The sequence below is a fragment of the Marmota marmota genome, unplaced genomic scaffold, assembly GCF_001458135.2.
Source record: "Marmota marmota marmota unplaced genomic scaffold, marMar, whole genome shotgun sequence".
In the NCBI taxonomy this organism is placed as follows: Eukaryota; Metazoa; Chordata; class Mammalia; order Rodentia; family Sciuridae; genus Marmota; species Marmota marmota.
In genome coordinates, this window is record NW_026000283.1 from 468,331 (window position 1) to 492,802 (window position 24,472).

Below are 24,472 nucleotides of genomic sequence, written 5' to 3' on the forward strand. Positions count from 1 at the left end.
AGAAATTTATCTTTTCTCCAAGTTCTGAAGACTGGAAGTGTGACATCAAGACAGAGTTGGTCCCATCAATGAAGAATCTGTCCCATGACTCATTCCCAGATTCTGGTGGCTTCCTAGCAATCTTTGGCATTGCTTGGCTTCTAGATGAAGCTCCCCAATTTCTGCCTTCAGGTTCATATGGTATTCTCCCTGTCTGCATGTGTCTAAATTTCCCTGGTCATATTGAATAAGGACCCACATTAATGACCTCATTTTAACTTGATTACCTCTATAAAGACCTTATCTCCAAATAAGGTCATAGTTTTAGGTACTGGGCATTAGTACTTCAACATATCTTTCTCTGGGGAATGTGGTTCAATTTATAAAAATATCAGTGCTTTCTCAGTGCTTCTGTGGGACCTTACAGTTCTCATAGTATTAATCAACTTAATTATAATGGTCTGCCTAATTGCCTATCTGTTTCATCAGGCTATGAGCTCTAGAAAGCAAGGATTATGATTTATACCTTGTTGTATCTGTAGTATTTGAAACAAAATCAAGAACATAGTAGGCATTCAGAACATATTTGTCACAGTGTAAGTGTCACTCCTTTGAGCAGAGACCAATCTTTTCACATGTGCTCTGGACCTTGGACCTTCTGGGCACTGGAGGGACCATATCTCTACAGTCTCCTGCATCTTCAACTACTCCCTCTCTCCTACCTTAAAATGTATTGTAATATTTTACATGGTAAAACACATCTTCTCCTAAGCTTTCTGTTTTAGCTTTAACAAAATATATTTCCTTTGGGAGCAAGATGCCTCCAAAGAATTATCTGTAGATTTTTTTTTTCTTTTATACCCTTATTTATTTATTTGTCATTTTCAGTTACACATAGCATTAATAGTCATTTTGACATAATTATAAATGTATGGAATGTAATTTGTTCTAATTCAGTCCCCAATACTTTTAATTTGTTCCTTTGTCTCAATCCAATATGGCTTCTGCATGCACAACTCTACCAAAAGTGCCTTTAGTGAGGTCATCAATGTCTTCCAAGTTAGGAGATACAATGGACTCTTCTCTGTTTTCAGCTTACTCTTCCCCTCAACAGCCTCCAACACAATTTACCAGGCTCTCATTGTTAAAACATTCTTTTCTCTCTCCTTGCATGGTTTTTCTCCTACCTGTCTATCCTCTCCTCGATTGCTGGCCATTCTTTATCTAAATAACCTCTAAATGAAGTTCCCATGGCTCCAGACTGGGCTGTCATCTCTTCTCCCTTTAAACTGTTTCTCTTCATGATTTCATTCTTTTAAATGCCACCTACATGTTGATGGCTTCTCAATTTTCATTTCTGGACCAGATATCTCTTTGGAGTTCCCGATCAGTATATTTAACCACCTACTTAGCATCCACTATCATATCAGAGCACTCTCATACAAAATTGTTATCATAATTTTTTCTCTCCTGGAAACCTGGCTCTATTCCAGAGTCCCGCCCCACATGTCAGTGAATAGCACGAGCATATATTCAATTCACAAACCAGTAATCAGAAATTTATTATTGATGCTTCCCTCTATCAGTAAGCCCTATCAATTCTGCTTCTGAAGATATCAAGTTCAATTCATTTCTCTTCATCTCCCTCACCACACATATAATCCACACTATCACCATCTCTCACCAGTGGCACTGCAATAGTGTACTAGCTGTCTTCCCACATCTATTAGCCCCCCACTCCCATCAAAAATCATTCTCCACATAGCAGCCAGAGAGATGTTAAAAAATAACATAGGTCTGGGCTGGGATTGTGGCTTAGTGGTAGAGCACTCTCCTAGCACGGGCGCAACCCGGGTTCAATTCTCAGCACCACATAAAAATAAAGGCATTGTGTTGTGTCCATCTACCAAAAGATATTCTCTCTCTCTCTCTCTCTCTCTCTCTCTCTCTCTCTCTCTCACACACACACACACACACACACACAAAATAACATGGGTCATGTTACTCTACTAAAAATTATTCAAGAATCCCAATCTTACTTAACAAAGAAGGCCAGCAAAGCACTGCATTACTTGGTACTTGCCTACTTTCCCAGCCCAGCCTGCAACATTCTCTCCCTTGATCACTACATTCTAACCCTGCTAGCTATTTCTCTATTCCCCAAACACTCTAAGATCCTTACCACTACAGACCTTGTTCCCTCTGTCAAAACCCCTATCCCAACCCTTCTTATAATCTCTTTGCCTGGCTTACTCCTATCTATCTGTTCTTCAAGTCTCTGTTCAAATGTCCTATATGAAGAGCTTTCTCTGATATACTCAACACAATCCAAGTTATTTATGTCTTCCTAGAATCCTTTACCTTTTCTTCATATCACAGTATTAATTTATTGAGGGATTGTCAGGATACAGGTGGTAATCAAACCCGAGGAAATATAGTTAAGTGAGGGTAGAAAACATACAATCATTTGACCATTCACTCAAAAACTATTGATTCATTGCCTCCTGTATACCAAGTATTCTCTAGGCACTGGAGACACAGTGGTAAAAAATGAGAGGATTCCTCAAACTTAGGTCCATGGTGAATCTCATAGAGAATAGGAGAGCATCATTTAGCTCAAAGTATTAGATGGGAGAAAACAGGCAAGACTTTCTGGAGAGGATGATGATGGAGCATAATATTAAAAGGGGAACATTAGCTAGTTGCCATATAAATGTGTGCAGGTTTTCCTGGTATAGGGCAGAAGTAAGGATGCACAAGCATAATATGGTAAATTATGAGATGGAGATTATTGGGAGATGAGATTGGAGGAGCCGGAGCAGGGTGACAGAAGGCCTTGAGTCCCACACTGAAGAGCTTGGATTTTAGTGTATGCAGATGGGTATCATCTGTCACTGTACACACAGCACTATGCTGGGCACTTGAGGGTACAGCTGTAAATGACTTTCTGCCTCTGTCTGAATGGTTCACAAACTCATGGGAAGATAGGACTTAGGCATAAAAAGTACAGAGCAATTCCTTCTACATGTCAAATGAAGAAATATAAAGTACTCCTCAGGGGAGAAAAAATACAAATAGGACATTCCTGGAGGGTTCCAGGAGAAGGTATAGCTTGAGTTGGATCTTACAGGATCAAACTACAGACATTATGAGCATTTCTTTTATTCATATATCCCACTAAAAGTTTTGTTAGGCCTTTATATTAAGTTTTGCACATTAATTAGATAATTTTAAAGTTAAGGTAAATAAGTACATTAGAATTTTCCTGCTGAGATTTTTTACAGGTACTTTTTTCAAGATCTACATATTCTATAAACAATGTAAGAACATAAATTCTGAGCAATTTGAACACCAAGGCCTCCAGACTATAATATCTCAGACTGAAACTGTCTACATTGTTCATTATTCTATTCTCAGCATCCAGCATAGTGTGTGGATAATATTAAGCTCTCAATAAATATTTTTGATTGAATAAATGAATACATGTATTGTATCCTTTTCCAGAGCAGAATCTTTTTGCTTTTCTCTTTCTCTTAGAGTGTAGCATTAATATGCCAATTCATAATATTAGATAGCTGGAAACAGGTACAAATGTAAGAAACAGAAGCACAAGTTAGTCCAGCAAGAAACTCATGTATATAGAAGAAAAAGGATGTGGGAGTAGAACAGAAAAAAAAGAAATGAAAATGCAGTAGGTAGCTGTAAATGTTGGAGAGACCCCAATCTAGAATATACTGCTGAAGGCAAGCCACATATCCAATAGATTGCTTTAAGTGCTTAATGCACATTCCTCTAAAATTAGTCTACTAGTGGGTTTTCATATATTCTGTTAGATTCCATCTTTATTTTGGTAATTCCAGGCCAAGTAGAGGTGCAGTATTATTATTAATAACCATTGAACACAGCCACCCAGCCAGAAGGAAACAAACATGGTCTCCTCACTTAGGGAACTCCCCCATTCTTAGGGGGATAACATGGATTCCACTTCTCCTCCAGCCCCAAGATCTCCTACTTTGATTTTTTTTTTTATATATTTTCCTACTTGCTTCAATGATTGAAGTTTTTGACTTGCCCTTTTAGGTGTATATGTTCGTGACCCTATTCAATAGCAACTGCTTCTTTACATATTATAGTTGTCTTGTGTTTTCTTTTTCTTTTGTTTGTGTTTTCTTTTTAAAATCAGTATCGAGTCTCCTCAAATAAACAAAATCAAGGACTTCTTTTGATTTTTTTTTTTGGTGCCAGGGATTGAACCCAGGGGTGCTCTACCACTGAGTCATATCCCCAGCCCCTTTTATTTTTATTGTGAAACAGGGTCTCACTAAGTTGCTAGGCTGGCTTCAAACCTGCCTTAGTCTTCTGAGCCACTGGATTACAGGCATGCACCATCATGCCTGAAGTTTTGATTAACATTTATTAACTGTACATATCAATGGGGTTCAGTGTGATATTTCAATATGGAAATTGAACATAAGTAAAATATACCTACCATTTCTTACTTCCAAGGTGGAGCTTTTGGGGGGAGATAAATGCAATAATTATGTATTATTTATCCCAGAATGGTTTTCCCTCCCATCAACTTGGAAGTGCTTCTCCACAGTATAAATATGTTCAAGGAACACTAGGTCATCTCAAGTAGACTGGGACCAACTTTATGATTTGGGGATGAGCCAATATTTGGCATTATAAAAACTATCATCTATTCTATGTTGTCCTAATCTGATTGAGACTTCTTTGAGCATGGGAAGAATGCTTTGACTTCAGGCTGCTGTCAGTTTTTGGTTGAGTGGTGCTGTCATTGCAGGATCAAATTTTCAGTTTCCTTAGAGCATCCTTGACATCTTTGTTTTTGAGACTGTAGATAAGAGGATTACACAGGGGAGTGACAACCGTATACAGCAAGGAAAAGGTTTTATGTAGAGTTGGCACCTGGCCAGCCAAGGGAACAGCATAGACCAAGATTAAGGTCCCATAAAACAAGGTCACAACTACTAGATGAGAGGAGCAAGTGGAGAATGCCTTTTGCCTACCAGTTGTGGATGGCATATGCAAGACCACTGAAAGAATCCTCCAGTAGGAGGCTAGGGTTAGTCCAAAGGGGGCAAGTGTCACCAGGGCTGTTAGACTCATGCACACCAGGTTGACCAGATGAGGATCTGTGCAGGAGAGCTTCTGTAGAGGTTTCAAGTCACAGAAGAAGTGGTCAATCTCATTGTCCCCACAGAAGGTCAAGCTGGATACCATAGCACCCTGGAATGCAGCTGCCACAGTGAAGCCACTAAGCCACGAGCCAACTGCCAGTCCCATACACAAAGTTTTATGCATTAACGTTGGATAGTGCAAGGGCCAGCAGACAGCCAGGTACCGGTCATAAGACATCACTGCCAGTAGACAACATTCAGTGCTTCCCAGGGCCCCAAAGAAATAGAGTTGAATAATACAACACACCATAGACATTGCTCTATTTTTTCTCAACAAGTCCACCAGCATCCTGGGCACAATATTGGATGTATAGCACACCTCCAGGCATGAGAGATTCACCAGGAAGAAGTACATTGGAGTTTGTAGAACCTGTTGAGTGCTCACCAGCACCACAAGGAGAAGATTCCCAGAAATGGTGGCTAAGTAGACAATGCCAAACACTAGGAAGAGTAAGGGACTCAGTTCCTTAAGGTCTCCAAACCCTAGTATGATAAACTCAGTTACCATCATAGTGGTGTTTTCTGGCCTCATAGAGGGCAAAAATGCCTGAGGAAGTCTTTGATTCTCCATAACAACACATCAGATCATATCACCACTTAGATTTCCCACATGGTCCAGTTCTGTCAGTGGGTAGAGCTCTGTATTGATGAGGGCATTTCTAGGGGACTGGTCCTCATCACAGCCAGTTAAATTTGCCTTCAAAAAACTGTTTCTAAAAATCAGCTGAACCTGTCATCTTGTCAGGATGTGAAATAGGGTAAGGGAGACTAACTGGGAAAAGGAACAGCTCAGTGAGAAGCAATCTCCATCCCTAAGAGAACAATCCAGAGTACAAACACTGGTAGTGTGAGAGCCCCACATTCACATTAAAAGGAGATGTGGAGAGACCATGTTTGGAATTCTTAATGCCATTTTGAACAGAGGAAAATTATTATTAAACATTGACAATTCCAAGAAATGGCAGGCCAGATAACAAATCATATTTATGTCCTTTTTGATCAGAGCATGAAATGACTGAAATGGCAGAACTGAAGCAGAGGATCATTTCTTTGATGTTACTGGATCATCCATGCCTATTTGGTGCCTACATCCATGAGGGAGTAGGACAGCAGTTGCCAGAGAGAGTAGATTCTGGAAAACCAGGAGTATCACCTAAAAGAGAATAAGAATTTCTTATTTTTAAATCTTGCTCCTAAAAGGATATAATTTAGGCTTCTGGGGAAAAAATCCTAGCAGCTGACATTTGGAACTACTGGTTGGATTTGTGTTGCACACATCTAGGCACACACACATTTATAGGTAGTCACACATATAAAGATTAAAAGCATATGTTACCTTCTTTGCTGTCATTTTTAAATTTTGAGTCTCCCAGGTCATTCTTTCAGAAGTAAAATATTTGCTCCTTGGTAAGTCTACCTTAATTCAAATATAATGACATTAGAAAGTGGCCATGGGTTAGATCACAGGGTCCAAATAAGTAGGCTTTCCATATGGATTAGCAGCCCTGGGAGAGAAATTGGCATGTTTTCTTATTCAATTTTGTTTTGGTGTATTTTTCAAGGTAGTGTGGTATAATGACTAAACAAAGGAACCTTAGAGCCAGACTGCCTAGTTTGACTGTGTGACCTTGGGCAGGTACTTCATCTTTCTGATTCTCAGTTTTCTCATCTGAAAAACAAGGTATTATGGATTTGAAATGTCCTCCAAATAAATACTCATGTGTTGAAGGCTTAGTTCCCAATATAGCCATGTTCAGAGGTAGAGCTTTGAGGAAGTGATGGAATCACAAGAGCTCAGATTTCATCAGTGGATTAATGGGTTGATAACTGAATGAACTACTGGGAGGTGGTGGAAACAAGCAGTGGGGCATGGTTAGGGGAAGTAGGTCACTGGAACACTGCCTTGTGATTTTGTCTTATTCCTGGCCCCTCCCTAGCCCACACTCTCTGCTTCCCAGCTGCTATGAAGTAAGCAGCTTTCCCCCCACATGCCCTTCTGCCAAGTGACCATGCACTGAAACCACTGAAACAGTAAACCAAAATATATCTTTCCTCCTTTAAGTTGACTTTCTCAGGAAATATTTTACAACAACAAAAAGCTAACACTCAAGGACAATAAAAGTTATCTCAGTGTTGTTTTGAGTACATGGAAAGTAATTAGAATAGTGCTTGGCACATAGAAGCACTAAATAAGTATTAAAGACTTTTGTTTACAAAATAAAATTATTTATTAAAAACATCCCCACAGAAGGATTAACCAACATTCCTAATCACTGCACTGAAACAAGATAAACACTATAAATGCACAGGAGGAAAATTATACATTTCTCATTACATCTTAACCATTTCCTATCACCACTTAATTTTAAAAAAATTAATAATACATTTTCATCACTTGATTTTCACACTTAATTTAACTTGAATTTCATTTAAAATAACCTTAATATCTGTTTATGGAGTTATGTTAGGATTAGATGAGATCATGTATATAAAGTGCCTGCCACATGGAAAATGATCTGTGAATCATGACTAACAACAGTACTAACAACAATTAGCCTAGAATCCTCAAAGGAGCGTGTGGCAGAATCGAGATTCACAACTCTGTGTGACTCCAAAAGTCATGAACTTTCCACTAAACCAACTGATACATTACCTGCTGTTATTTCCATGTGTGTGTGTGTATATGCACATGTGTTCTGAGTTTATGTGCAAAGGGATTTGAGAATTCAAATCCAAAAGGGTTAAAGGCAAATTCTCCACCATGGTCTTGTACCTTTTCACCAGCTTCTTCCTACGCATCCACTTTGTACCAGTTCCCCACCATGCATGAGCCAGGGGCACCCACACTGCTCTCTTTGTTCTTTTGGCTCTTGTTCCTGTCCAGCTCCTGACCCTTTCTTCAACCTCCTTTTTTTGAGGGGGAACTCATGGTTTTCACTGGATGTTCTCAGTTCAGGCTCCTGCCTCCTTCTCAAGAGCTTTGGCTCAGACCCATTCTCCTTGGATTCCCCCAATATTGAGGCCATGATTAACTGTTTCCTTTAAAAATGAACATCTACTTCCACTTGGTCACTGCTTTCCCTTCTTTCTGATTTATTTTTTATTTATAACATAATACACTATATTTAATTCTATTTAATAGTCTCTTGCCTTTAAAGTAGGCTCCACAAGAGGGGAGATGTCCTGTCTTTTATTCACTATTGAATCCTCAGCTCCTAGAACACTGTCTGGGACAGAGGAGACACAGTAAATGTTTGCTCAGTGATTTAATAGTATGATAGAATGAATGGTGCTTTCCCTCTAAAACCAGACAGAACCATGTTCAGACCTGAGCTCTGCCACTTACCAGTATGTGACCCTGGGCCATTTAGGGATCCTCCGTGTGCCTCTATTTTGTCATCAATTAGCTATGAATCTCAACAGAGCCTCTTAGGTGTCCCCAAATATCCATTATCTCCTTTTCCTATATCAGGGATTGGCAAACTTTTTCTTAAATGCTAGAGAGTACTATTTTAAGTTTTGTAGTCCATCCTGTCTTTATTACAACTATTCAACAATGTTATCTTACTCAGAAAGCAGCATAGATAATATATAAATGAATGAGAGTGCCTATGTTACATTAAAATTTTATTTACCAAAATAAGGTTTTTGGATCTCAGACTATAGCTTGTCAGCTCCTATAACTGGATATACACCTGTCCTAGAGTTCACATTTCCTTTGTTATGTGGATCGAGCCAATAGGGTGAGAACAGAATGAGGTGTGAAACTTTGAGAAGGTGTTCTTAAATGAAAAGTAGATATCATCACTTTCCCCTTTTCATCCTCTCCCCTTTCTGGAATGCAGACCTGAGAGCAGAATTGTGAACTGCCATCTGGGACCACAAGATGGGGGGGCGGGGGCGCTCAACCTGGTATGCCAGGATAACCTGAAACAGCTGAGCCACACTTCTCCTGGGATAAACATATTTTCATTCTGTACAAGTTACTGATTTTTTTTACTGTTTTTGTTACAACAACCTAACCTTACCTTAACTAACAAGTGATGATAACTATATCCTAGGTTACTATGATCAGTTAACACACAGTCCATGTGAAACACTTAATATAGTAGCTGGCATAAAATAAGTAGCAGCTTTCATTATGATTTCTGTTGTTAGTGACTTCATTCCTCTTCTCCCATTCTTCCTCTCCCCTGGTATCTTTAAATACAGTCATGTGCTACATAATGATATTTTGGTCAACAAGGAATCATATATATGATGATGGCCTCATAAGATTATAGCATCTATTGATGTTGTAGCCATCTTAGTTTGTGGAAACACACTCTGTGATATTTTAATAATGAGGAAATCCCCTAAGAACACATTTCTCAGAATGTATGTCATGTATGTCATTAAGTAACACATGGCTTGTAGTTTATCCTAACCTGATTTTGGTTATCTTAAGACCCAATGTTTAGTTGGGCCCAAATACCTTTAGATGGATTCAATAACTACTTTTCCCCATGAGCTCAACGATTTTTTACTCATGTGAGAAGGGAATTTAAATAAAAATAACCCCATTTCTCTTTTTCTCAAATAAAATTAAAATAACATATGAGTAATTAGGGCTTTCCCCCCCACCTCACATTCCTAACAAGTTGGACAAGCAATTGGTCTTCAAACTAGGCCAGGCATAACACAAACTTGGAGGTTCTCAACTCGGGATGATTTCTTGCCCTCCTACCCCACTATACATCTCTGGCATTTAGTGAGTAGAGGTCAGAGATACTGTTAAACTCTCTACAACACACAGGAAAACTCTTACAACAAAGAATTATCTGGCCTGAAGTATTAATAGTGCTTCTTTGAGAGAACGTTGTTCTATAGGTTCACAATGACTGCCCAAGAAAGTATGCAGATAAGGAACATTTTAAGGGAATTCTGTTCTAATTCCCATGTGAATTGCTCTGGAAAACTGATCTGCTGCGTACACACCTGAAGTTGAAGAGCCATTCTAGTTCTGCTTTATCTCTTTTCATGATTATCCTTCTCCCAATTTCTAAGACATAGGTCTATCTATCAGGCATCTTAATCTCAGCATGGCTGCTGTCACCTGCTTTTCTAATGCCCCAGAGAACAGCAGAGAAGAGTGGATGAAATCTGGAGGTTGGAGCACAGTCCCAGGTTTTTATCAATCCTGTCATTTACTAGCTGTATAACATTTATTTATCCACTTATTTACTTGAACACTTTGGAGACTTCTGGTCACAGCATTTTTTTGTTGTTTCAACATCATTTTACATATATATTTTTATTAAGATGTAAAATAACATGATCAAGAGAAGTTTTTCAAGAATAAAAATATACTTGCCATTAGAATAAAATTCCATAAGAAAAGTGAATGAGAATACGAGTTCAAGAGGAAAAGGTAATTGTGTTAAATGTCTAACCATTTGAAATCTTGACCATTGTATTTTAATGGGTGACAGTGGGTATCAAAATACAATAGTACTTAGTTAGAATCCATTGAAGATGTTAAAAGAATGATGCAAGAGTTTAATTTTAAACTGTCAATATTTACAAGGTTACAGAAGGTATACCATGTTTACATCTATTTGCACTTATGACGAAAAATTTCCAGATGTCAATTTAAAAATGAGCAAGGGGGCGGTGTAAAGTACAAAGTTGCAAGAGCTAGGTTACTGCTGAATCCCTTCTGTGTCCTTTCTCGCTTGATGAAAAAACAGAAAGAGGAAAAAACCAGTCACATAGAGATGTGATTAAAATGCAGCAGCAAATCCTACTGCACAAGACCAGTTTTCTCCGGTCCCCACTCATCCTGCCAGCTAGCTTCCAAGTGTTTTTTTTTTCCCCTGTTCAAGAAGTTCTTCATGCTCCCCCAGACTTCCTTTCAAACCAATACCTATTTTTTCTCTTTTTATCAAATAATGACTCTCTTAGTCATCGCTGCGGGTCTCCTGGACTCTTACAACCTGCTTATGACTCAACCTGCTTTTAGCGAGTAGGCCTCCAGATACAGTCCATAATTATCAGGCAAAACTTTGAAAAACATATGAAAAGAAAAGAAGTTTTAAAACAGTGCTATAGAATGGACTCTCTCACACATATACATTTTGTGCTCATGGAGAATGTGTCTTCCCCATGCCAAGAAAACTACTGGGGAAATGGATAAATCAATCAAGTGAATTAATTCCATTGTTTATTTTTATGCATGAAACAACAAAATCAGCTTCTTTTTCTGATGACAACCTTTACTGTCTTAGGCAAATTGTGAAATTGATGTGTGTTCAAAGGCCCGGGAAAGTAATTTAATACAGCACACAAACAGCCACGCACACAGGAGACCGAGGAACAGTAGCTGGAATGAAGAAGGGGGTGTGCTTGACGCCATCCACCAGCCCAGACGTACATTTCCACATTGAAATCAGAGAAAACAACCTTAAAATAGAAATGGCAAGAAACAAAATGGCTCACTTTCATCCAGATTCATTTGCAGGGCATAGTTCTATACTGGGCTCTGGCCTGGCAAATGTTTCTTGCTTCACTACAAGTCTGAACCCCCACTTAATTTTTCCCTGCTGAAAGACAGTTTCTTTACACTTTGGACCAAGCCAAGGAAGAAAATCCTTCCTTGAGCACTCCCTCAAGACCAATCAACAGGTACTACTGTGAGTTCTGGTTTATCCCATATTAGCTGTGTGACCTTGTATAATATTCAGAACCTCTCTGAGATGCCATTTCTTGATCTCTAAAATAGGGACAATGCCATCTACCTTAACTCATACACAAAATGAACACTGAGGACCAAATGAGGCAGTGTTTTAAAATACTTTACAAAATACATTCAGAATAATGACAATTATTATTTTTAGTATTAGCTCCCAAGACCACATATTCTACATTTTGATCAGCTCTAGTTATTAGAAATAAACCACATTCAGAATCTCCTTTAATTCTGCCTATTCATCCCTGGTCTTCTTACTGACTCTGGACAATATACATGTAATTCTTTTTCTGTACATGGCCTCTTAGATCACTGAAGAAAGATATTGTGGTCCTATTCCACCCCAACACCTGGGTTTTCTTTTCTCTGAGCTAAAAGAAAACTAATCAGTTGAGAAGCACTTAAAGAAAAGGAAGAATCCAATAACACTGGACTCACACTTCTGTTCTCAACATTATTGTTTACTTGACTGATGGCTACTGTCCCCTTCGGAAGTTGTTAACACATGGAAATGATGCTTGTTGAGTCTGGAAAAGTGAAAGATGTTTTGGTTTGCTCCTTTATTCCCAATTCTAGTCAGCTCTTAATACCTTTTGATGTACTCATGGATAAGTAGATGGAAATCTGTCATAGATTTTACTTTGCCTAAGCACAGTGGCCTGGAGTTCTCCTGTCCTGCCTTATAGTGCCAGCATGTTGAGTCCCAGGATCCAGAGCATCAATTCCAGCTGACATCAACAGACATCTTGCTTTGTCTCTATTCTTCCAGGAGGATGTTTCATAAATGTTTGTGAGGCAGTGTCAGTAATGGACACCAAAATACAAATTTTTTTCTCTCCTTTCATTTCTTTCTTTCTTTTGTTTTTCTGAAGGGAGGGGGTTAGTGAGGATTAGGCAGCAAGCTCGTGGACTGACCACTCATTTGCTTACTAGGGGTTAATGCTGCAGCTTTAATTTCAAATAAAGTGACCTAAAGAGAAATGGATAGAGCCCTTCAAAGTCAAAGAAAGAAATGTTCTATGGAGCCAACTAGAAAAACGAATGTGTGTGTCTATTTGCTTTTGGGGTTTTTGTTTGCTTTGCTGTTTTGTTTTGCTTTGTGGCTCTGTTAGTTTGTTTTGCTTGTTTGTTTTAATTATCCACACCTCGCCTCCTCTCTATAATCTGGGTGAGCATAGCAAGCAACAGAATCCTTGAATTGCTTACGCTTTGAGGCTCAGTCACAGGCACCCCAGTTCCAGTTCTCTGCCATGTCAACCTAGTCTTTTTGAATCTAAAAATGTTCCTTTTGTCTCAGATCTTAAATCCTTCCAGTTGAAGAAAAAGGAGAAAAACTCACTCTTAAGGAATTATGTATGTAATTAAATCAAGTGCGACCAAGGAGCCCTCTTTTTCTTATAATTAAGTCAGATACATCCCAGAACATTACAAATTGCCAACCTCATGATGTAGGAATAGCATCTGTCTTGATTATGCTAGAATTGTACCTATGCATTTAGTGTACACTCAGTAAATACTTGGGGAAAACAATATTTGGAAAGATGGGAATGGAAGGAAGGCAGGAAGGAAGTTTCTAAGAAAACCATATAAAGGAGGATTAGTGCTGAGGTAAGACATTCTAGAATCCTAAGGTCCTAAAAAGGAAGAAGGAAGCATAAGAGACCACCAGTGCCAAGTCCTTCACATTCACACAGATTATCTGAACCACTAATCATTCCATTTTTGAGAACTCATTGGATAAAAGTCTCCATGGTGCTTTTTGCCTCTGATTTTCATTGCCAGTAAAGTCATCTCAGACATTGGTCTGTGACTTATTGAAAATTTCCAGTCTACACATCCCGGTTCACTATTCCCACCTGAGCTATCAATGTCTACTTAGAAAACTTACCTGGATTAATTTAGTCTCCTGAGCAGCCAAATAACTGGTCAGTTTTCAAAAGAAAAAGAATTTGGTCAAGCTAGCCATATTCCCTTCTCCCTGCCTTCCTGCATATATATGACACTTAGGCAAATCTCTCTATATTACAGGCTCTCTGGTTTATTTCAAGACAGGGAAATCACTCTTGCCATTCTGATTAGTTAAGACTCAACAGAACTAATAAAGTTTAATATACTCTGCTTGGTGGGAAAAAAATGAAAAAAGAAGCTATCATAGTTAAAATGAAGAAAATTTTCAAGGGCTTTCCTACATTCAAATTATACTCAGCCCACTTTCCTACATCTTCTACATCTGAATCTTTGGAACTGGTAACAAAGGGTATGAGTGACCTCACAATGTTCTGCATGAGCCTTAATCCTTCAACAATCAATGATGATCTCACACTTTCCATAGTAACCTGAGCAGTGTGGACATAGGCCCTTTGAAAAGATCTCAAAGGTGGGGGCTGAAATTAAGAAGGTTCTCAGCTCACCCTTGGAGATATGAAATATCTCAAAACCAGAATACCCAATAATGCTTTAATCATTTTGCAACATTTTGACATGGTGGTGGAGGTGGAGGTGGTGGTGGTCACAGAACTGACAGCAATTAACATCTGTTGAGCCCTAAAGATGTTTGATGGATTCACTTATTATTATTAATTATATTATTTAATATTCAAAACGACCCTATCAAGTAAGTATTAATATTATATGTATTTTTCAGATTATGAAACTAAGGTAAAAGATGTTACACAATTTGTCCACAGATCAGATTTATTTCACCATGGATTTCTCTGCACCATAAATATAACCCAATCTCTGTCCAAAACATACTCTTAACACATGTGTTATAGATATTAGAGGATAAGGGGGAAACCAGGTAAGAGACCAGGTTAAAGTCAGAGGAACTCAACCTCAACCAATTCTCAGTTCTACAAACATACGTCCAAAAGCTTTTCCTCTCACAGTGAGTAATGAGCAGTAGTTTTAAATGCTACAGAAAGCATGACATTAATATGTAAAACTATAATTTTTATGAAAATGTTTTCCTAATGATTCTTACTTTTTAAAATATCGAATTAATCTACTCATAACTCACTATATTAAGACAGGAATTAGGCAAGTACTTTATATCTATAAACTGTGATCTTTTGTCATCTTATTAAAATCAACATAATTTTGATGATAGGCCAGATGTCCAGACTGCCTTGTAAATTGGTAACAATATAAGATTAGCACCTCGTTCTTTAAAATATTCACATAGTTCATGCAGAAGCACGATTGTTAGAAGGATAATAATTGGCTTAATTAAGGAAAAGACGGGGAAGGAAACAAACATTTATTGACCACCTGCATCATATTGCATTAGGTGTCTCCACATACATTATCTCATTATGATGATAGTACATATCTCACATGATTGTTCTGAGGATTTAATGAGCCCACATATGTGAAAGTGCTCAGGGGAAGGCAAAGAAGGGACCTAGCATTATCGATCATAGACCATGCTCCAAGTCCTGTGCTATCATGTACATTATTTCTTTTAATCTTTATAACAGCCCAGCACACTTGGCCTTGCTATCTAGACTTTATGCATAAGGAGACTAAGGCTCAGACAGTTTTTTGTCTACTAACACAGACCTTGAGTTGACCGAATTCTAAATTCATGCTCTTGCCACTTAAAGGATACCAAAAGCCTTTAAACAGCACTTTACCATGGTGAAGAAAAGTAAAACACCAGTATTCATGTATTCATCCATCCATCCATTCATTCATTCATTCAAAAACTCTGCCTTTAGCATATACTCTGTTCCAGTCACTGAACTAAATTATTTCCATGAATTATCTCAGTAAATCTACACAACACTCCTAGGAGATGAGTACTAGGATTATTTCAACTTAACAGAAGAAGAAAGGGGACCTGAGTAGCTTAAACTGATTTACACAAGATGATAGAGCTGGAAAATGGCAGAATCTGGATTATAAATTAAGTTTCCCTGTTTTCAAAGCCTGTGCTTTTTCTAGAAGATTGTGCTACTTCTAGCAGGCAATTTATGATCTTCTATATGCAAAATTGTATAGTGTGGAGGGTTTGAATCATGTATTTGGGTCCCCAGCCCTAGGACTCTATTAGGTACACTATTCTCTAGCCTCAGAGAGAGTGTCTTCTGGTTCTCTGTAACCTGAAGGGAGGGAGTTTCAGAAAGACAGAGACAGATGGAAAGGGAGGTAGTCCATAAAGTTGGTCACTCTGGAGGTTGCAAGGCACCACAAGTAACCATCAAGTCTGGCTGTCATGCAACTGCATTTCTGAAGTACCTGCCTTTTCCCATACTACAGATATATTGATGCCATCCTAAACCCAGAATTGTTCTGTGCACATTGTGGGTACTGGATCAGAGAGGGACATGCTCCATGAAAGTTCATGTCCATTATTTGAAAGAATATTCCATGGTTTCTTCTGCTAAATAAAAAACAGTATAGAAAAGGGTATTGTCAAATAAATGGACTTGATGGATCTCATAAGTAGATTACTTTCAAGTCCTGAAGGTGCTTCTAAGATCAGTCTCTGTCATTCACTCAGCAACACCCCCAACCCTAAAAATATGCAGGCCAATGATCATACCTCTTAGCAGGTAAGTTCCATGCTACTTCCTTCTTTCCATAGGGTCAGTGGTCATTCTAATCTCTGGTTGTAGATACTCCCATATCCTCTAAACTTGCTCCAGTTTGCAATACTCTAGCAGCCAAAAAAAGATTTTCTAAATTCAACACCGAACAAACTTTCCTTTCCTTTTATTTAAGAGTGGCCCCTTTGGCCCTTCCCCTTTAAGGCCATCTTTCATACCTGCATCAGGGAAACATAGCTGGAAGTCAGGGGTTCCATGGAATTCTAGTCTGGGTGTCCAGAAGACTGCCCTAGGGGATGGTTGGCCTGGAATGAGAGTGATGTTAATGAGACCTAGATAAAGATTTCAAGCTCTGTGGGACTAGTTATAATCCTGCATAGGGGAATCTGTGCCACACCCAAACACAGGTCCTAGGTCACAAAGAGGAACTAGGCCAGAGAATAGGAAGCCTCCAAGCAAACCCATCAAGTTCATCTGCTAATGGAGCAGGTCCACAGGGAAATAGCTGTAGACATCGGACTCCAGAGAGAGTGTAAGGTAACAAGACACACATGGCTTCTGGAGCTGGAAGCTTGGGTGGCTTTGAGCAGTTACTTCATCCCTCTGGATTTTTGTCTCTTCACTACCCTTTTGGAAGGGTAGTGAGCTGGGTGGAGAGGGGCTGAAGCATGAGTCAGATAATCACATGTATTGAATCCATTCTTTCTGCCAGACACTGTGCTCAGCACTTCACATATACATTCACTTCATCCTCCCCACATTTCTTCCAGTAATGAATTATTATTGAAATAATAATGTACAATATAAGACAGTGTCTGGCTCATTGTGCACTTAATAAATGTCAGCTCCTTTCCTTTCCAAATCTATAGATAAATCACAAGGACTCCAGTTCTCAGAGAAGACATCTATTCCACATTCTCCCTAATGCTTGGTAATGTAGTTTGAAGAGGCTTGTAGCAATCATTTTGAGAAGTAATCATAGAATGTCAGGGTGGAAGGGACCTTAGAGATTGCTCACATCTAACTCCTCAATAGATAGAGCAGGGAGAAGCTTTCTTGTAACTGGCTCTGTAACAAGAACCGGACCAGATTCAAAGCTTCCTCCTTCCTACATGTATGTGCTTCAGTGACTCTTAGGGGCGTGACTCAGACAAAAATATCACTCCCAACCTTGCATTAACACAAGTGAAGGGCAGAATTCAGACTCTGGGTGTTTGTGGTTTATAGAAACACCTTGGGGTTCAGGCACTACTGCTCCCTAGGTGTTTCAGAAAATGGCTTTAGGACATAGGAGAGAGGGAGGAAAGAAAGGAAATCAAGAATCCACAGGATTGGCCATGATGGGGTCAACTTGGTTACAAAGGCAGAAACAAAAGCAGAACTATAACTCTCAACAGCCCCATCTTTGGGGATTAGATATTGTACAGGATTCCATTTTTCCTGTGGGCTTTTGAAGTCCACTACCCACCCCCATGGGCTGGTTTGCAATTCCCACCTCAAGTCACTCCCAGCCATCATCTCCCAAAGACCCCTGTTGAAAGACATAGTCTGGCAAGGAAGAATTCTGCTCCTGGAGTATGTCACAAATAGTTGCTGAATGAATGAATCAGTCAAGGCCTGCCTAGGAAGATCCCCCTGGGCTCTCATTGAAACACAGGATCAGGGCTCAGTTCCTAACTCAGTCCATAACATTTCTAACCTTGTAGTCGTCTGCTGAAGATTTTCACTGAAGGATAAAATCTCCAAAAGCAAAAAAAAAAAAAAAAAAAAAAGAATTCAGTCCAGGTCCCCCAAAATTGCCAAAAATCAAGAAAAGCAGATATTCAGGCAGGCAAATTTAATAGAACTTAAGCCAGAACTGCAGTTTTTCAGCAACAAAAGGGGAGTAGGGGTGGGAGTCAAAGCCCTCTGCTCTGGTGACACCTCATTTGCCACTCATCAAAGGAGAAGTATGGAATGGTCCCAATCATCCCAACCATAACTATAATTCTTGTAGAGAAATAACCTGAGTAGAGTTCAGAGCAAACAGAAGGCCACAGGGGTTATGGAGGTGGGGATAAGGAGGACACATTGATGAGGAGAATGACTTTGAAGTATCAGAACAATTCCAAGCTAACCTATAATTTTCTCAGAGCAAACAAGTGCCTCTTTTTGTTCACATGCTTAGCCTTATAGGGTAAAGAATCCATTCATCAGCAAAACCTCAAAAGAATATTGGAACCCTGACATGTGTGTGCATACATATATAAACTCAAGTATTCACAGGATACACATACAAATTCAAACACAAAAAACAAGCAGAAGGGGCTGGGGTTGTAGCTCAGCGGTAGAGCACTCGCCTACCACATGTGAGGCCCTGGGTTCGATCCTCAGCACCACATAAAAATAAATAAAGATATTTTTTAAAAACAAGCAGAAATATACTACACACAAATCAATAACATAGATGCAAATTCACAAATATGCATAGATAAAAATATACAAGTGATCTTACTCAGAGACACAACACGTGCTATCCAAATACACTTTGAGACACAGAGTAGTCACAGTTCTTGGGCTAACTTACAAACCAAATTCTCCCAAAGTAGCAGTTTGCTATTACTTCTAACCCTTTCTCTACCTGCCCCAGCACTTATGATTTTCTTTAATATGTTCAATTTTTTAAAAATTGCAACAACTCCCAATGCAATATATCACCTTTCCTTGGCAACTGGAGTTTACAGTCTACTAGAGTGTTTAAAAAAACACCATGTTTTTGGAATAAAATAAAATTCAGAGATAGAAGTAGGAAAATGTTTCCACAAACAAGATGATATTTATCTTTCCTTAGGAGATAGGAAAAAGTATTCTCCTCATACCACACTTTATTGTCCACAAGCTATCTTGGCCATAGTGAATTTTTTTTTTTTGAACTATGCTTCCCCTTTGATTTGTCATTTTCAAATCCTTGCCCCAGTCCTGTCCCTAATGAGACAGTTAGTCTGCTCAGGCTGTGACAACAAAATTCCTTAGGCAAAATTTATTGGTCATAGTTCTAGATGCTGGGAAGTCCAAAATCAAGGTGCCAGAAGATTCAGTGTCTGGTAAGGGTTGACTCTTTGCTTCAAACATGGTGTCTTCTAGGCATGTCTTCAGATGGTAAAAGGGCAGGTACAAAAAAGTTCCCTCAGGACTCTTTTATGAGGACACTAATCCCATTCATGAGGGTGGATCCCCATGACCTCATCACCTCGAAAGGTACCCACCTTTTATTATTACCACTTTGGGACCACAAGAATGGGAAGTTATACTCCACATATGTATGATATGTCAAAATGCATTCTACTGTCATGTGTATCTAAAAATAATAAATAAAAAATATTACCATATTGGGGATTATGTTTAATATATACATTTTGAACCATACTTAAGACCATAATTAGACAACTGACAACTTCACATTCAACTTCACTGAGGTAGCATTAGATCTCAGACAAACATTAAGGGTAGATCAGAATGCCAAGATAATAAATCATACGTATAATCACTGTCCATATCCCATTATGGGTAGAAATTGAGCTAATAGCAAACTTGATTTATGTTGACTTCAACAAGAATAGGGCTGAAGGTACAGAGAACTTATTAGCTCCACCCTCTGGATCACCATAATTACAAATGCCACAACTTTTTGCATAGCTCTTTACATCTTAAAACCATGCTATCAAAATTACTTTTTTATTGGACCTTGAGAGAGCTCTCGGAAGTTATCCAAGCAGATTTAATGTCTATCTCCATTTTGCTGATGTAGAAGCTAAAGTCCCAAAGGTTGTGGTGACGTGCCTCAGATCCACAAAGCAAATTCATGTCAGAGGTAAGTCTTGAATCTTGGTTTTTTTATGACTAAGCTGCCAATACTTTTAAAACAATATCTATCACCATAAGCCTTGCCACCTTCTCTCTCTCTCTCTCTCTCTCTCTCTCACACACACACACACACACACACACACAGAGTAAGGCCCTATTCTGAATTTTTCCTTTTCAAGTATCACTCCAGAATTTTACCCTTTTGTCCTTAGCACATTTTACCTTTTTTAAATGTCTCTTCACACTGGACCTTATTCTCTATGCCCAAGTAGATACTACTATCTCATTTAATCTTTAGTAACTTGCCAGAAGTCCTCCACCCAATGAATGGTGGAGCCAAGATTGCAATTCAGAGTCATTGGACTTTTTTATAATTTTTTAATATTTATTTTTTAGTTCTCAGGGGACACAACATCTTTGTTTGTATGTGGTGCTGAGGATCGAACCCGGGCCGCACGCATGCCAGGCGACCATGCTACTGCTTGAGCCACATCCCCAGCCCCATAGTCATTGGACTTTAATGCTTATATTCTTTGTGCAATATTACATTGCCTTTCAGAGCTAATTTGTCAAACCAATCTGCTAATGGATTAATACCATACAAACACTAATCAAAAGAATTTGGAATAGCTGTGGTTTTTGTTGTTCTTCTTTTCAGTCAATGTGACACAAGAGGAGCTTAATACATTTTTTCTAACTAAATTATATTACTGACATTGGGCCCCTGCTGTATATCTGGTTAGGTCCTCTGACACAAACATCAGTGTGCAATAAAGCAGTAAATGATACACATTTAAATGTCCACTTACAAATTGGAAACAATAATTGGTTAAAAATGAGTTATAAGGGAGATCAACAAGGAAGAAATTAAAGTTGACTATGATTATCAAAAAGGAAATAAAAGTGGAGTTCGGCTAGGAAAGATCTGGAAATTTATAGAGAAGGAAACAAGGCTTTCCTTGCATGAGGACTAGCACAGGGGCAAATAATGGCATGCTTGAATAGTCCCTCTTTGAGAATAATTAAAAGACTGGTTTCATCTCAACATAGATCCATGTTAGGTGTTTGGAATAGTGTGTCAGTTTGGAATAGCTGGTTGTCTTCCACACAAGGGGGGTTTGTATTCACACGCTTACTACTTTCCATACACCTACACTGTGTGTTCATGAAAATGTTGGGGGAAAGACTTCTCTGACAGCCTTTCAGGCTCTTCAGACTCTGACAGCTTCCTCATTCTCTTCTGTGAAGCAAAAAGCTTAAGAAGCTTGGAGTGGGGCAGGAAATCTCACTTCCATGACGCAAGCAACAGATCTCTTGCTTCTACTGAAATTTGTCTACTTCTGATGGAGAGATGGGGAACTCTTTTATACCCAGGATTCTAGAAAAAGCCAGTGCATCTGAAGAAAAGAACATATGCAAAACCCTTTGTTATGGTTTAAATATGGTGTAAGATAATGCAAGAAGATTCAGGAATAAATTGATTAGATGATTAGAACTAATCAGCAGATTAGTTCACTGATAGGGATTAATTGGGTAGTAACTAAAGGCAGGTAGGGTGTGGCTGGAGGACATAGGTCACTGGGGATGTGCCTTTGGTGTTTGTATTTTGTCACAGGTGAGTAGAACTTTCTCTTTCTCTGCTTTCCTGGTACCATGTCCTGAGCTGTTTTCCTCCATCCACCACATCCTTGCTCCATGATGTTCTGCCTTACCTTGGGTTCAGATCTTTGGAGTTGGCCATCTGTGGACTGAGACCTTTGATGTTATAAGCCAAGATAAACATTTCCTCCTTTAACTGTTCTTCAGGTCTTTTGGTCACAGTAACCCCCCCAAAACCCACCCTCTATCTCTAAAGGAGGGGCAGGGAACATTTTGGGGCCCCGTATCTTACAAACATGGGTCTGCTACTATTAGGGGGAAGGACAGGAAATTCCTGTCCAGGATCAATGACAGATATAAGGTAGAGTTCTATTGCCACTGTGAGGATAGCAAGAATACTAGGAAGCCCGTTTCTGAAGCCCAGGTGCACAGAGCCTGCCTGAGATTGAGACTAGAACATGAAAACAGAGAACATGCCATGTCCCTGCAAGCAGCCTAGTATCAAATAACAAGCAACATTTTACAGTTGGAAGAGAAGCAGGAGCAGAGAGAGAGACTCCCCTCTGTGGTCCAGGCATGCAAGGGCAGCCAAAGGCTAGGGGTGGGGGTAGCAGAGAAACCCTCCAGAAACACAATTCCCACTCTCAGCATATGGCAGCAGCAGTCTACCACTAGAGGAACTCAAAATCTGTCGTGCACTTATGATAATTATATCACAAATCATAAAACCTGCTTACCTCCTGCATGGATTGACTCCATTTCACAACTATATGGCTTTAAAAAAGAGGCAGGGTCATTTCTGAGCAGAGATACTGTCTACCTTGGTCTCTGCTATTCCTCTAAACACATTAAGAACCAACACAAAGTCAGGGAAAATAACCTATTGTCAAGAAATAACATAATCCTGAAAATAAATCTAACCAAGGAGGTGAAAGACTTCTACAATGAAAATTATAGAACACTGAAGAAAGAAATTGAAAAAGACCTCAGAAAATGGAAAGACCACCCATGTTCTTGGATAGGCAGAATAAATATTGTCAAAATGGCTATAGTACCAAAAGGAATCCACAATTCAATGGACTCCCCATCAAAACACCAATAACATTTTTCACAGAACTAGAAAAAAATCCCTAAAATTCATATGGAAGAATAAAAGACCCAGAATAGTAAAAGCACTCCTGAGCAATAACAGTAATGCTGGAGACAGTGCTTTTCTCAAATTATACTACAGAGCTATAGTAACAGAAACAGCATGGTATTGGCATCAAAATAGACATGAAAGTCAATGAAACAGAAAAAAGTCACAGAGACAAACCCACATACCTATAGCTGTCTGGTATTTGACAAAGATGCCAAAAAGCACATGTTGGAGAAAAAAAAAATAGCCCTTTTAACAAAAGGTTCTGGGGAAACTTGCCGCAGTCTGGCTGGGCACAAAATAACCGAGCCACCACAAAAGCCTTGTAGATTCAAACAGCAACTCTTTATTCTGGAACTCTCATGGACACTCCACACACACTTTCTGTGAACACCCTGCCTCTACTCGGCTCCGAGCACCAATTCTCTCAGAACCCCGCAGGAACTCCAAAGGAGCAAGTGGGCGCCTAAGGCAGCAGGATACGCCCTAATCCCAGCAGGATCCACCCTAAACCTGGAGCCACCCTAATCCCTGAGCAGGGTCACCTTTCAACCCAAAATGCCATGCATCATTCCTACTTAGCTATGGCTCTCAGCAGAAACTGGGTATCCATATGTAGAAAAATAAAACTAGACTCCTATCTGACACCCTGCACAGAAATCAACTCAAAGTGTATTAAAAACCTAAGAATTAGACCAAAAACTTCACAACTTCTAGAAGAAAACATAGGGTCAACACTCCAACATATTGGCATAGATTTCCTTAATAAGTCTCCTAAAGCTCAAGAAATAAAACCAAGAATCAATAAATGGGATGTCATCAAATTAAAAAGTTTCTGCACAGCAAATGAAACAAATAACTTAACACCAAAAAAATAACCCAATCAATAAATTGGTAAATGTTCTAAACAGACATTTCTCAAAGGAAGAAATACAAACGACAAAGAAATATATGAAAAAAATGTTCAACAGCTTTAGCAATCTGGCAAGTGCAAATCAAAACTATACTGAGATTTCATCTCATTCCAGTTACTTTGACAACCATCAAGAATACAAATAATCATAATTGCTGGTGAGAATGTATAGAAAAATATACAGTTATCCATTGTTGGTGGGGCTGCAAATTAGTACCACTTTGGAAAGCAGTATAAAGATTTCTCAAAAGACAAGAAATAGAACCACCAATGTTTAAAGCAATGTAATTCACAGTAACCAAATTATGGAAACAGCCTAGGTGCCCAACAACAAATGAATGAATTAAGGAAATGTGGTACATATACACAATGGAATTTTACTCAGTCATAGGAAGAATGAAATTATGGCATTTGCTGGTAAATAGATGGAACTGCAAAGCAGGATGCTAAGTGAAATAAACCAGATTCAGAAAGTCTAAGGTAGAATGTTTTCTCTCATATGTGGAAGCCACAGCGGGGGGA

General features: G+C 38.9%; 1 protein-coding gene across 1 annotated transcript; it reads right to left on the reverse strand.

Moving 5' to 3' along the window:
- Positions 1-4,785: 4,785 nt before the first annotated feature.
- Positions 4,786-5,751, reverse strand: LOC107153019 (olfactory receptor 11A1-like). The gene has a single exon (XM_015498534.1). It carries the CDS (start codon positions 5,749-5,751, stop codon positions 4,786-4,788), a length of 966 nt encoding a protein of 321 aa, XP_015354020.1.
- Between the last annotated feature and the right edge of the window lie 18,721 nt (positions 5,752-24,472).